Genomic DNA, 15,249 nt, shown 5'->3' on the forward strand with positions numbered 1-15,249 from the left:
AACTTTACTTACATATTTATAGGTAACTGGCTACGTATATGCTGGGTGTATGAAAATAAATTTCCGCAAGGCACTTTTCAGACCGCCGACGATAAGAGACAAGTTGAACTAAAAAATTAGGAACGAGTTGGCGAGGAACGAGTAGCGAGTGTGTTTCGATAGTTTTGTCTCTGGGCAGACAGTGTGCGATTTTGACGGGCGATTATTTGCACCGGTTGCGGAGCCATACCTAGCTTACCTACATTTAATTACTGCGTAAACTGCGCGAGTATTTTTGCTACCAAGAGAGCGTCGCTGAGCGAGTTTTTTTCTATAATAGTGTCACTGAGAAAACTAGTGGCGAATTACTATTAATTTATCTCTTTTATTGACACGGAACTATACATCGGTTGTACGTTTCTTGAGCAAGAAAATAGTCAATAGCTAGTCGCTTCCTCGTCGGTGGTGGGACAATTGTGTATTTGCCTAGTGGTTGAGAAAAATGACAGTACAATTAATGAATTCTAACGATAGGTTTTGTTTCCAGATATCCTTGGTACCGGCGCATCTAATGGGCGAATCGATTTCATACGGCACATAGTTGAACTGAAGAGAACTACTTCACAAGATGTCGAACAAATCACAAACTTTAATGGATATATTCCAAGAAATCCTAGCGGCGTCTGGCAATTCCTCTGACACCAAGGCCATAAATGAGACGAGAATCTTAACAGTTCTCAAGGAACAGGCGTTTAAAGAAAGGAAAGAGAACATTGGTTCAGTTCTTGTAAAAGTGGTGAGCGATGCTCAGAGCAAGCTGAACCTTACGATCAAACCTGAGCCCTGCACGTACTGCGAAGGCGGTTTTAGGGAAGTGGTTGAAGCCTATAACGGTATTCACGGATATGTTAGCCTTATGGTAAGTACCTGGGATAAGTATTTCGATCATATCTTATTGGGATTACGGCGAATCATAGAAAAAGTATTGTGCTTATAACAATACCTTTTCTATGATCAGTGTCGTTGTCGTGTTACAAGTGTCTACTAGAGCGCTCTCCATACAGACCGAGACAGAACCACTGCCCGTCCGTCTGTCAGCGGGCTATACTTATATATCACGTGAATCACAATAGGTACAGTGAAATTTTTAACGAATTTGTATTTAAAAAAAAATTGCCGCCATGAAAATTAAAAAAAAATATTACAAACTAAAAAGTGTTCTTGTACGATGGTATGGAACCCTTCCTGTGCGAGGCCAACTCGCACTTGACCGATTTTTTGGGCAGCCGTGTACCTAATAAACCTAGCAAAGCCTGTTTTTATGAAGAGCACTCCGAACAGAGGTGAATAAATGGTGTCCTTGGCTATGTAGTGCTATTGTACTGAATGTTTTGATGTATAGATGACTAGCTGATGCCCGCGACTTCGTTCGCATGGATGTAGGTTTTTTAAAATTCCCGTGGGAACTCTTTGATTTTCGAGGATAAAAAGTAGCCTATGTGCTAATCCAGGGTATAATCTATCTCCATTTTAAATTTCAGCCCAATCCGTCCAGTAGTTTTTGCGTGAAGGAATAACAAACATACACACACACACACACACACACACACACACACACACACACACACACACACACACACACACACACACACACACACACACACACACACACACACACACACACACACACACACACACACACACACATACAAACTCTCTCCTTTATAATATTAGTGTGATCCACCGATTTTGATAAATGAGGTTTCGTCGACTTTTTCTTATTAGGTACCCTCGTCCAATATGATGTAATATGACCAATCCAATATAGCGGGACAATAAAAATATGTCAAAAAAATTACGATACATTTATCGAATTTGGTATCTAAGTGGAAAGGTAGATAGTGAAAGGTTGCGTAGATTCTGAAAATATAAGATATTTTATAATACTGAACATACGAACTGTTCCTTCTGTAGTGGTATTTTTAGGAGCTCAGCAAAGATAGACAGTATTCATACATACTTAAATACATAAATATATACTTATAGTAATAAATATATACATGTTTTATATTTGATTACCTACTTTATCTATCCGTAGTACTTTTTCACACCAAACGTTTTATAGTTCAAACTACAAAGTCCAAACGTTCAAGCTTTATTTTTTTAACCGATTGTTAGGCTTAGAGCAAAGCTGATTATTTGGCTTAGCTTGTAGGTATACCTAATGCTGTTTTTGATTCGAGCCTAATAGTTGTTTTCCTTATAATAGTATTGTATTACAGTTGTTTTAAGTTCGTTTTGTCAATAGAAGCTCGACATGAATTTAGAATTAGGCGCTGAAAATGTATAAGTTTATAAAGCGTACAGTAACGTTAAATTAAGATCCTTTGATAAATTAACTTGATTTTAATGAGGCGTTGAGGACTTTATGTAAGCGCTAAATATATTTAGCATTACGCTATAATAGAATCTGAATATAGGAATATTATTATATTTTATGGAATACTAGCTATGCCTGCAACTTCGTTCGCGTAGATTTAGATTTACTAAAATCCCGTGGGAATTTTTTATTTTCCAGATTAAAAAGTCACTCATGTTAAAATCCGTTGCTTCGTGGCGGCGTAAGTTAAGAGGGGTCTTTCCGTCACTCGCTTCATACAAACGTAGTTCCAATTTTATTTAAATATTAAGCAACCAAGGTACATACGTGCAGACATATTCTAGAAACTAATATCTATGTCTGTGGTTTTCCAGATTTCTGTTAAAATATTCGGTTTCAAAGTTACAAAGTTTAGTTTTAAAACTACATATTTTTAGAAAAATCTAAAACACCACAGACACAGATATTAGTTTCTAGAATATGTCTGCAAAATTTCATGGACTTTGGTTGCTTAATATTCAAATGAAATTGGAACTACGATTGTATGAAGCGAGTGACGGAGAGAGCCCTGTTAAGGACCAACCATTTAATCAACCACATAACTAGCGACCCGACGCGGCGCAGCGTCGCATTGGTAGCTTGAGAAGAACTATTCCACTACACATTGTTTTCGCTATTTAGGAATGTAGCGCATACTGCGGTACCGCGTAAGTCGCGGGCATCAGCTAGTCACACTAATATTATAAAGGAGAAAGTTTGTATGTGTGTGTGTGTATGTTTGTTACTCCTTCACGCAAAAACTACTGGACAGATTTGGCTGAAATTTAGAATGGAGATAGATAATATCCTGGATTAGCGCATAGGCTACTTTTAATCCCGGAAAATCAAAGAGTTCCCACGGGATTTCAAAAAACCTAAATCCACGCGGGCGAAGTCGTGGGCATCGGCTAGTAGAACATAAATCATTGTTAATAGGGACAATGGTTTTAATGAGAGCTTTGTAATTAATTCGTGGGCCGCAGGTATTCAGCAAAGCGAAATAGTTAAGCCTCTTCCGCCCGCGGTTTGCCACGATTTTAGCCATTCTGTGGGGGAGAGCGGCTTTAACAAAATTAGAATGGTCCAATTTGGATGGGTGTTGCATAAACCTTTTTAAAATAATTGTTTGTTGATTGTGTTTAAATTTGCCGTTTTCAATTTCCGCGTAAAAAGTAAACAACTGTTTTTTTACGAATTAGAAATTTTGATTGGATAAATTGATGATTTTTTTTTGCGTGAAATGCTTGCGGTTTACGACAATCGTGCCTTATGGAAAGCAATGCATAAAAGATGCTTATTCTGTCTTATTCTTGCCTTGAAGGCTTTATGCGTGGCAAAAAGCTATGCCTATGGCTATACGTGGCAGGCAACGGCTGTCTGTTAACAGGGCTCTCTCCGTCACTCGCTTCATACAATCGTAGTTCCAATTTCATTTGAATATTAAGCAACCAAAGTACATGAAATTTTGCAGACATATTCTAGAAACTAATATCTGTGTCTGTGGTGTTTTAGATTTTTCTAAAAATATGCAGTTTTAAAATTACAGGGGCTCAAAGATTTGTATGAAAATTTTTAAGACCGCGTAACTTTGAAACCGAATATTTTAACAGAAATCTGGAAAACCACAGACATAGATATATAGATAGGTTGCTAGAATATGTCTGCAAAATTTCATGGATTTTGGTTGCTTAATATTCAAATGAAATTGGAACTACGTTTGTATGAAGCGAGTGACGGAGAGACCCTCTTAAACAACATTAATTTTCACGTCACACAACGATTGCATTAATTTTCATTTCTTCTTTAAACTAAATTATAGGTTCAAAAAGATAACTTAAGTATAAAAATCGGTTAGGTTAGGATAGAAATAAAAAAAATCCTATTACAATTTGTACTATTGTATCTTCAGATACAATATGGCAACCGGACGTCCAAAATTTGCCTGGACAGAATGACTAAAGACACACATTTCATACTAGACCCTGCAAACTAAAAAGCTTCGTCGAAGCGAAACTGTGGAGGACGTGTTGGGCGTGCGTAGGTCGACCAGCCTGTCCAAGTTTTCCAACAGACAATAATTTCTGATAATAATATGCGGCCTGAAACTGGGATACAAGCGTAGCAAATTAATCACTGTGTGGACAATCGAAATTAGTAGCAATCATTAATCACAGGATGTTAGGTACTATTCTGCTGTGTTACCTACATACCTAAGTCACAATTTCAACCATTTCGAGTTAGATTTTTGTTCGTTAAGATTTATATTATTACTAGTTAGCTGATGTCTGCGACTTCGACCGCGTGGATGTAGGTTTTTACAATCCAATTAGTACCTAGGTACATTTACTTAGGAAAGGAATAATAATTCAATTAGATATATAATTTCAATATCATTACTTTCTATGCCCAATAAAAACACTTTGTACCTACCGTTCTTTTCGGTAGGAACGGCATTCCGAACCAGTGGTAGATAGATTATTTTGACGATTTAAAAGCAATTGTAAAAGTTGAATTGAATAAAAATATTTTGAATTTTGAATTTTGAATTTTTTGAAAAAAAAAAATATAAATAATATTTTTTATTAGTAGGTATTAGGTACCTAACCACTTTTACGTATAGTTACTTGATCCGCGTAGCATATTTTGTTATACCTACCTGCTAAAAATATTGACTATTGTTCTCCGTAGAGTTTCAGTTCTATTATATATACGAGAGGATTTTTATATGCAATTTCGTGCTCGGGATCTGGTTTCTGGGATTAGAAGGTTTCTCCTTTGGTCTGGAGTAATTGTAGAGCAATGGTCTGGATTTCAATATCCGTTAAAGCTTGATCAAACTAATATTGAATATATTACGGTAGTTTCTGAAATCTAATAATTTACATAATATCCTATTATAACCTAACTAATATTGCTATGTAACCTTAATGAGTAATTCCAACCCCCAAAGAAGAGCAATGATAGTTTCTAGAATAGTTTGTCATTGTCACCCCTAGAGGGGTCTCTCCGTTACTCGCTTCATACAAACGTAGTTCCAATTTCATTTGAATATTAAGCAACCGAAGTCCATGAAATTTTGCACACATATTCTAGAAACTAATATCTATGTCTGTGGTTTTCCAGATTTCTGTTAAAATATTCAGTTTCAAAGTTAGGCGTCAAAATTTACATAAAAATCTTTGAGCCCCTATAATTTTAAAACTACATATTTTTAGAAAAATCTAAAACACCTCAGACACAGATATTACTTTCTAGAATATGTATGCACATGGACTTTGGTTGCTTAATATTCAAATGAAATTGGAACTACGATTGTATGAAGCGAGTGACGGAGAGAGCCCTGTTAACGAATCAAATACTAAGTATATGACATTTGGCAGGTAGCAAAGTAGCGGGTAGCAGAAGGAAGTAAAGGAAAAAATCCGAAAACCGTGAATTTGTGGTTGCATCACAAAAAGAATTCTTGTCCAATGGTCCGAAACCATTCGTGCGAGTGAGTCGCACTAGGTTCCTAAAACGTAACAGACCTTAATTACCGACAGCTGTGTAATTAACGAATGGCAAATTTTCCGTTCGATAGGTAGGCAGTAGATTGATGATCGGAGACCGATGTGCGTCGGTGAAATGATGACAAATGACGCTCATTTCACTGTATCGATCACTTCTAATGGTGAAGGCGATGTATGTTTTTTTAATTTCACAAAGTAAATGTTGATTTTATTGAATCGTGACTTCTTCCGCGTGGATTTAGTTTTTAGGCTTCTATACCCGAAGAGTGCTATTCCTAATCCTCCGCTGTTCATCCGTTGGACTGTCTGCTAGTGGGCTGTGCCTCATGAACCTTATAGGTAGAGTTGAAATTTTCACAGTTAGTGTATCTCTATTGCCGCTTTGACAACAAATAAATAAAAAATTCAAAATAGCTAGCATGAAAATTAAAAAAAAAGAGTTTTATTTTGTGTACGATTATACGAAATCCTTCGTGTGCGAATCCGACTCGCTTACATTACGCGAGTACAACTGTACGTTACGGGCTTATGTTTTACTGGGTAAGGACCGTAGCGTAAAATAATAGGTATACGTCTAAGTAGGGGACAGGGGAATAAAAATCGATATTCGATCGGGTTACATGATTTATTTTGCTTAATATCACTGGAAAGAGGAATCAATTACGTTATAAGAAGCAACAACTGTGAAATTATTGAGTAGACGGACGGCGCGTCGATTTCACGCGCGGTCGATTTTTCAATAAAATTATTAATAGAGTTGAAGGGAACCGAGATTTACTGCCTATCATTAAGTACGCGATTGGGTTATTCGGATTTTGTTCAATAGGTAATCCGTGTATTATAATTCGATTAGAGCCTGTTTAAAGCGATCATTTACAGAAGAGTGATTTTAATGTCAGATTTCTTTGAAACTCGTTCATCTATATCGACGAATGAATGTGGTACTTCCATAGATCTCCTCATTTCTCACGTCGAGAAACCCTGTAATCTAAGCTATGAACATATATATCTCTCTCGATCGCCCGAGAAGTGATTCTCAACTTTTTTATGAGGCCCATAGTAACTGGTTAGATTTCCGCGTAGTAACTCAAGCTTTCATTAATTACCTTATTGCGTTTCTTCCTACGCGTCAGATCGTCCGATTTATTTCCTATGTATTTATCTTTTATACGGTTCTCTATTGACAGAGATTGATGGTAAGTCCGTATCTTTCTAGAGTAGGTTCGGGGTTCGGCGAAATCACTTCATAACTTCACAAATATTTTCAGCTCTTATTGATAAAGACAAAGAAACGAGTTGATTTACTGGACGGGAATCCGACATTTAGCTTAAAAAGAAAGTGGAAATCTACATCTACAGAAATACTTTTGGATTCATGAAAGAAATAATCATATTTCATAAACATTTTCCTTAAACTAACCATACACTTAAATAAATTATTAAGAGTTCTTTACAGCTAACTTAAAAAGTAAAAATAAAAGCTTACATAAGTTATAAAAGTAGCGAAATATGGAAGGTGTAATTAAAGCTCTAAATCTAATTATACTTTTGATATAATAGAATGTTTTTGGAAAGTTAAAGTTAAGAACTTAATTAAAAAGTTTTAAGTGGCGGAAACAGCTTTTCTTACAACTTTATGTTGCTAAATTGGTAAAAAGCATTTCGGTTTTGTAAGGCTCGGACAAACAAAGTGCGACAGCAGTGATCCACGACTAGGGTTACTAGGCGTCTGGCGTTAACAGACAAGTCGACAAGACTTAAGGGCGCTAAGAATATTAAATGTAAATAGTTATAAGATTAATGTTAATAATAAATACTAATAATAATAAACTGAATATATTTGACTTTTTACGTTCGCTTTAGGCCTCAGTTTCGTGAAAGCATCGGGTCAAAGGATCAAAGGATCGGATAGCTGCCAAAAACGTGGTACTTGGTCCAATTTACTCGTATGAAAGGTTTTTGCTCAACGGTTACAATACGAACCGGAAAGGTGTGGAATGTTCTAGAGTGTTGCCACTGCACTGTCTGGCAATGCATGACGTGATTTCTAAAACTACTCCGAAGAAAATATTAAAAAAATTGACTGCAGACGCGGTTGCTCCGCGTCTTTCGCAGTGTATGGCTTCATACAGCTGATTTTATCTTCCTATTACAGTTTCTAGAAGACGCAGTTGATTCAATGCCGTCACTTTTTTTTCTCTCTCATCTGGCTTTACAAAGATTAGCCAATGTCAAGTTTGTAGTTATTTACAAGTTAGGAAAACCATATAAGTATGGACCCCGTCTGTACCGGCGCCCACCGACACTCGTGCGGCGCCCCTTTAGAGCGCTTCCCAGTCAAGTTAAACCACCAAAAACACCAGTAAAACACAAAACCCGGCCACTTAAAACAAAAAAAAACACTAGAAAAAGTTGAAAACTAAAACCCGACTGCGATCGTCTTAATAAACGCTGAAATATTATAGTAAAATTGTTTTTCTGTCGCTTGGTATATTTTAATGCTGTAGTACATATATATTTATGAACTCAGAATTTTCTCCTCTTTCATTTGACACCCCACTCGATACAATAGCAAAAAAAAATTTTTGGAGACCCACATTTTTTTTTCATGTAACATCCGTTAGGTCAATTTTTTTCGTATAAAATGTAGCCTTTTTCACTCGGACCTTTACGACGAATCGATTGACACCTCATTCATCAAAATCAGCCCAGTAGTTTAGGCGCTACGGTGGAGCACACAGAATCTGGATACAAACATACACACACACAGGCATACATACACACATATATACATACATAGACTGCTAAAATCATAACCTTTCCTTTTGGCTTTGCCGCAGTCGGGTAAAAAGGCAGAGCACGCGTGCCAGCAAACGCCAACATAGACGAAGTCCCTCGCACGTCACTGTCGCTTCACGTTGTGTGTTTCCTAGTCTTTATGGCTGTTTTCATTTTCAGCTTCCGTTTTCTATTTTGCAATTATTTAAGTCAACGTAACTTTACTTCAATAAAAAGTTGCTCTTATTCAATTAAATGCAAAGCGCAAATGAGAAGAAGTAGTCTGAAAGAAATGCTTCGTATCTGCAAACTTCTGCTAGAAAATGAATTACCAAATAGATTGCTGCGCAGGTTAATGATCTTTTTATGTGATGCCTATAACTGTATTTTATTATTTGCTTACACTATTTGTGATGTTTGTATGTTGTATACGTACTATACATATATATGTAGTTTATTGTATTGTAAAATAAATAAGTAAGTAATATTAAGTTTATGTTGGCCGAGCAATATGTTTTACAAAATGGCTCCGGGAGGATTGAGTGTTAGCAGATGTAAACTTTGGCGAATCAATCTTGTGAGAAATAATCAATGTTGAAATGTATCCAATCTAAATTTCTGATCGATACTCCTTCAAGCTTATAATGGACTGGGCGTTCTGGTGAAATTATGGTTTAACTATTTGCTGCTATCATGAAATATACCTATTGTTATCATCATCATCTACCTATCGCCAGCTCACAGGAATACGAGTTTCCTCTCAGAATGTAAAGGGTTTGACCATAGTTCACACATAGGTAGATTGGCAGACTTCACATTAAAAAAAAATCAGATTCAAGTTAGCCCTTGACTGCAATCTCACTTGGTGGTAAGTGATGATGCAGTCTAAGATAGAAGCGGACTAACCTGGAAGAGTTATGGCAGTTTTCATTAAATCCATACTCCTTTGGTTTCTACACGGCATCGTACCGGAACGTTAAATCGCTTGGTGGCACGGCTTTGCCGGTAGGGTGGTAACTAGCCACGGCCGAAGCCTACCACCAGACCAGACCAGGAATTTAGAAATTATAAATTTCCAAACCCCTGCTGGGAATCGAGCCCGGGACCTCCCACTAATAAGACCACAACGCCTAGGGCGCCAGGGAGGCCGCCAAAATGTTACATACCTTTGAGAACCATCACAACCAGACATACAACAAAATAATGCTATAAGGATTCCCTTTTTCATTTGGAGGTATGGAACTCTGAACACCGAAATCCACGCGAACGATTATAAATACCTCCTTCCAAAATATAGCTCCCCTCCAAATAAATATGCTAAACATGGTAGCACTACGTAAACAAGCTGTATATTAATTGTATAGGTACGAGTATAATTAAAATAAATATTTATTCTGGATTTGTATGGAAATAAATACTCCTTGTCACTCATAATAATAGGTATTTCCACATGAAGCTTTTAAAATGAATGTGTTTACCAGGAGCTACCCGCGACCTCAATATTATGTGAACGAGTTATAGATACGAGTAGATAGGTAAGGTCTCTTTCACGTGAAATTGTTTTTATGGATGTGAAAGCTGCAGTGAAATCCATTTATAAGTTTGGAAACTAAAAGCGAATAAACAGATTTAAATTACGCTTCCGACGTTATTTTATAACAGATATTAAAAACATATGATCTAGTCCATTTTATCTAGTCATTTATGGTCTAGTCCACTTTTTTTAGTCAAGATCAAAGGGGCGGCGTTTAGACTGGCTCTGGTCGCAAAGGCAATTTTTTTTCTTTTTCTAGGTACTTGAATACACGAAAGCGAGCTGATAGCAATCGCTCAAGGAGTGGAGTGAATTCTGTAAGGCTATAGCTTCAAATCCCACCCAGTCATGTTTAAACATGCCTAAATATAATTTTTTAATAAGCAGTCAGCTTAGAAGATCAAAAACTAAAAGAAGAATAAAAAACATCGCTTCTGAGCTTAGAATTCTTGACTGTTTTAGGAAGACGCGACGCCTGTATTACTCGGTCAAGCTAAGTTTGCACCTCGCGTCGATTACGTCACACTGACGTTTAGGTACGGAAGCGAACCGTAATGACGTGATAAGATGACCGCGGGGAAGAGAGCGGGTGTGGGAGAGGCACCGCATTCCAGCGAGGTGCAAACTTAGTGCGACCCAGTTATACCTACATACCTCAAAATTTAAAAAACCCCCGACTCAAAAACTTCTATAAGAAAACTAGAAAAGAGCTGATAAGTTTCAAACGACTGAACCGATTTTCTTGGATTATAGCTAAGAACACTCTCGATCAAGACACCTTTCAAACAAAAAAAAACTAAATTTAAATCGGTTCATTACTTTAGGAGCTACGATACCACAGACAGATACACAGATACACACGTCAAACTTATAACACCTCTCTTTTTGGGTCGGGGGTTAAAAATTAAATAGAGTTTTCTTATAATGGCTCAACTTCTGTTTTAGTACGCAGGCTACATTCGCTATAATAAGCTTTTCTCCCAGTATATTGTTAAAACGGACGCGAACTTTCAGCACTATAAATTCAATTTAGCTTTGCGAACAACAGGATTGGCGTTCAAGCTGAATAATGAGTCGGGCGTTGCACGCTCTTAACGATTCGGAATGAGCTTTATAAGAGCTAGTCTAGACTGTAAATATGGCACATGTTGCGCGAATGCAAGCCGCGCGATCCGGCTGCGCAGATCTTCTTGTCTATATTATATCAGCGATTTCGTCCGAATTCAGAAGCGGAGTTTTTATTTTGATATGTTGGAATCGGAGGCGGAGGCAGAGGCAGAAGAGAGTTGTACCTTCATATTAAGGACAGGTCTAATAAAATAACATTACACGCAATATTCATCAGTTATTTTCTTATTATAAATTCAAAAAATAATACTGGTAGGCGTACCTATACCGTACGTTGAAAATAAAAAGAAATCGAAATCGAAAATCGAATTAAATTTTTAAACAGTGCTACCTAGTAGTGAAGTTAACCAGCATCAGCTTATTCAACCTCCGATATAACTTTTTTGATTTTTATCGGAACCAAAATCGGAATCTAAGGTACAAAAACTATATACCTATACGCGAATAAAGCGTGGCCCCGCTTACATTACCCACCACTCTAGATCCGTTATATAAACTTTATACATTATCTCTAGTTACCTTTAAATTATTATACTTATATACCTAATAGTCTTCACTTTGTTCTTGTTATGAATTTGCAAATGGTTTTGCTATGATCCTCGAGAGAATAATATCTAGTTTTGTATGGTAATTTTATTAAGATCTTTTTTGAGACATAATATTAAGAATCACTCGACTACAGTTTCAATTCACTGAAATTAACATAATATTATACAAGTACAGACGCTTAAAGGATGATTTATAATAAATAAAAATAGCAAAAAACCCATAGGAAATGAGATATTTACAAAAAAGCGCAAAAAACAGATTTTGTGACCTTTGATCTTGAAATTTAATAGTTGCGTACACCCAGTGACGGATTAACCCTTAATCAAATTAAGCAATTGCCTAGGGCATCACGTCTGAGGGGGCACCAGAAGAAGCACAAAAAATCCGTCCTTAGGGCATCACGTCTCACTCTCACGTCACCAAAAACCACACCAAAAAACTTTTTTTGGTGTGGTTTTTGGTGACGTGAGAGGAGAAACTTTTCTAGGACTAATTTGAAAATTCGCGCGTTTTAAGTTGACATACGGCCGTATTCACAAACGTTACTATGAGGTCGTACAGTCCTCTCGAACGCATAGTGTCGGTTCCACCAATCAGATCATTGTAAATTGACGTGATACAGTCATCTGATTGGTGGAACGGACACTGCGTGCGAGGGCACTATGAGACCTCATAGTAACGTTTGTGAATACGGGTGATAGAGTCCGATCTAGAATCATAACCCCATTCCCGCTTGCCCACTCGCTGCCCGACAATTCGAATGTCCCCGAAAGCCGCAAGACGCATTTCAATAAATAAATAAATAACTATCCTTTGGTTTTTATTGTTGTCGCACCTACTCCACTTATAAAGTACGTTACATCTCATCATCTTATTTTACAAAAAACAAATGTTTTTAGGCGGTAAAGGTTTAATTAAAGACCGATTCAAATTGACATACGGATAGGGGGGCCCACAGGCATGGATTGCTTAGGGCACCAAGTAGTCTTAATCCGTCACTGCGTACACCCTACCATATGTAGGTTTTGAGACAACTTTTAGGGTGTCAATATACAAGTATTTACAGACTTACAGCTGGGTATCTCGAATTCCGAGATTCTTACCTAATTTAAGCTTAAATGACTGTAGTTATGAAGCACCCCATTTAGTAGAACATTTATATCACTGGTCACTGCAGTTGACTGTTGAACTGATAAATAGCGCACTTTATTACCGGTTCAGCTGTTAGTGCGTGAACGATATAACACATTTACACGATGAATTAAGCCATCAATTATTGCGCAACGTAGTCATTAGAGCGATATCCCAGAACCGCAAGATCTTTACTTATTTTCTGAGGAACAAAATGTGTGGGATAAGTTAGTAGTATTAGTATGTAATATTAACGTCCGCATATTATATGCTAGCTTGTGGCAATGGCCAATTAGTTATCGGCTGCTAGAGGCGTACCTACGTAAAACACAACTCACTGTTGTTAAAGTCTGAGTGCTGGTTTTTATGTATCTGGCGGTGTATTTTGGGTCTGACGACACTCATGGGTTCTTGTATTTTTATAATTATTACTAGCCGATGTGGTGCCGTGGATTTAGGTTTTTCGAAATCCCGTGGGAACTCTTTGGTTTTCCGGGATAAAACGTAGCCTGTGCTAATCCAGGATATTATCTATCTCCTTTCCAAATTTCAGCCAAATCCGTCAAGTAGTTTTTGCGTGAAGGAGTAACGAACATACACACAAACTTTCGCCTTTATAATATTAGTGTGAAGTGTAATGTGATATAATATTAGTGTGATGATATAATCTATCTACACTTATATTTTATAGAGGTAAAGTTTGTATGTTTGGATGTAGGGCGTAATCTCCAGAACTAACTAACAAAACTAATAATCGCTATTAAGTGTATATCGCTATTAAGTGTATTAAGTAAGATAGTGGAAAAAGTGGTGAACGCTAGACTAATAAAGTACCTTGAACAGAAAAATCTCCTTGGATCCAACCAATTCGGTTTTAGAGCCAATAGATCTACCTTGGACGCGGTACTAGAAGTGACTAATCATATTACAAAGTGCCTTGATAAGGGAAGGAAATGTATTGGTATTTTCCTTGACTTGCAAAAGGCCTTCGATACTGTGTCAATCCCTATCTTGCTTGACAGACTTTCCGACATGGGTGTTAGGGGTATTACATTAGACTGGTTCAAGAGCTACCTTAGGGATAGACAACAATGCGTTAAAATTGGTAATGTTACCAGTGAATTTACTAACATTAGATATGGTGTCCCCCAGGGGAGTGTTCTGGGCCCCACCTTATTTCTTAGTTATATAAATCCACTTTGTAATCTGTCCCCAAAATCTGGACGCATATTTTGTTTTGCCGATGATACTGTGGTTTTATTTGAAGGCAGTGATTGGAAAGAAGTGAAGTTGCTTGCTGAAGAAGGTCTTAAGCAAATCACGACATGGTTAGAGGACAACCTACTTACAATCAACACCGTGAAAACAAAGTATGTGTGTTTCAGTACATCAATTCGGAATAACCCAGACAAAGACTTTAAACTTCCTATTCACACTTATCCTTGTAATCGGAAAAGTGGGCTAGACGCTTGTTGTAGCTGTGACATTTTAACCAAAGAGACAACTGTTAAATATCTTGGAATTACATTAGATGAACACCTTAGCTGGTCAACTCATATCCATAACACTTCTAATAAAATCAAGAAACTCATCCCATTATTTAGGAATCTAAGAGATATTGCCCCTATCGAAACAACTATGATGGTCTACAAGTCACTATGTCTTTCGATTATGACCTATTGCATATGTGCATGGGGTGGGGCTGGCAAAACTTTTATGTTGCGGCTAGAACGCGCTCACAGAACTTTACTTAAAACTATTTTTAAAAAACCATTTAGATATCCCACTGATGATTTATATAAAGAATGCAATGTACTTAATGTCCGACAACAATACTTATGTTCAATAATTTTGCGCTTCCACTCTAAAATTGATCCTTGCACTATAAACAATAGCAAAAGAGTAATCAAACTCCCTACACATTTTACAAATACATGCTTTGCTGGAACACAATTCGAATTTCGCTCATCATATGCATATAATATATTTAACAGGGTTAGCAAAGGTATCAACATAAGCAGAATAAATAAATTCGATCTAACCAGAGCAGTTAAAAGCTGGCTGGTAGCTAAGGGCTATGACGAAACAGAAAATATTTTAATAGTCAAGAAATAGCGCGCGAGCGTACACACCGCACACACACACACACACACGCCCACATAAACAAACACAAGTACTTGTAGTAAACTTTGTACTCCTACCTTCTGCAATACAGGTATTTC

The 15,249-nt window shown here is 37.0% G+C and overlaps 1 protein-coding gene across 2 annotated transcripts in view; it reads left to right on the plus strand.

Moving 5' to 3' along the window:
- Positions 1-15,249, plus strand: part of LOC123875697 (G-protein coupled receptor dmsr-1-like) — a 57,724-nt gene that overhangs the window by 25,756 nt on the left and 16,719 nt on the right. For both annotated transcript variants that reach the window (XM_045921684.1, XM_045921685.1), the window contains exon 2: positions 527-898. In XM_045921684.1, the coding sequence (XP_045777640.1) occupies positions 608-898 (291 nt within the window). In that variant the 5' untranslated portion in view covers positions 527-607. The remainder of the gene's footprint in view (positions 1-526; positions 899-15,249) is intronic.

Source organism: Maniola jurtina, chromosome 20 (genome assembly GCF_905333055.1).
Source record: "Maniola jurtina chromosome 20, ilManJurt1.1, whole genome shotgun sequence".
Classification (NCBI taxonomy): domain Eukaryota; kingdom Metazoa; phylum Arthropoda; class Insecta; order Lepidoptera; family Nymphalidae; genus Maniola; species Maniola jurtina.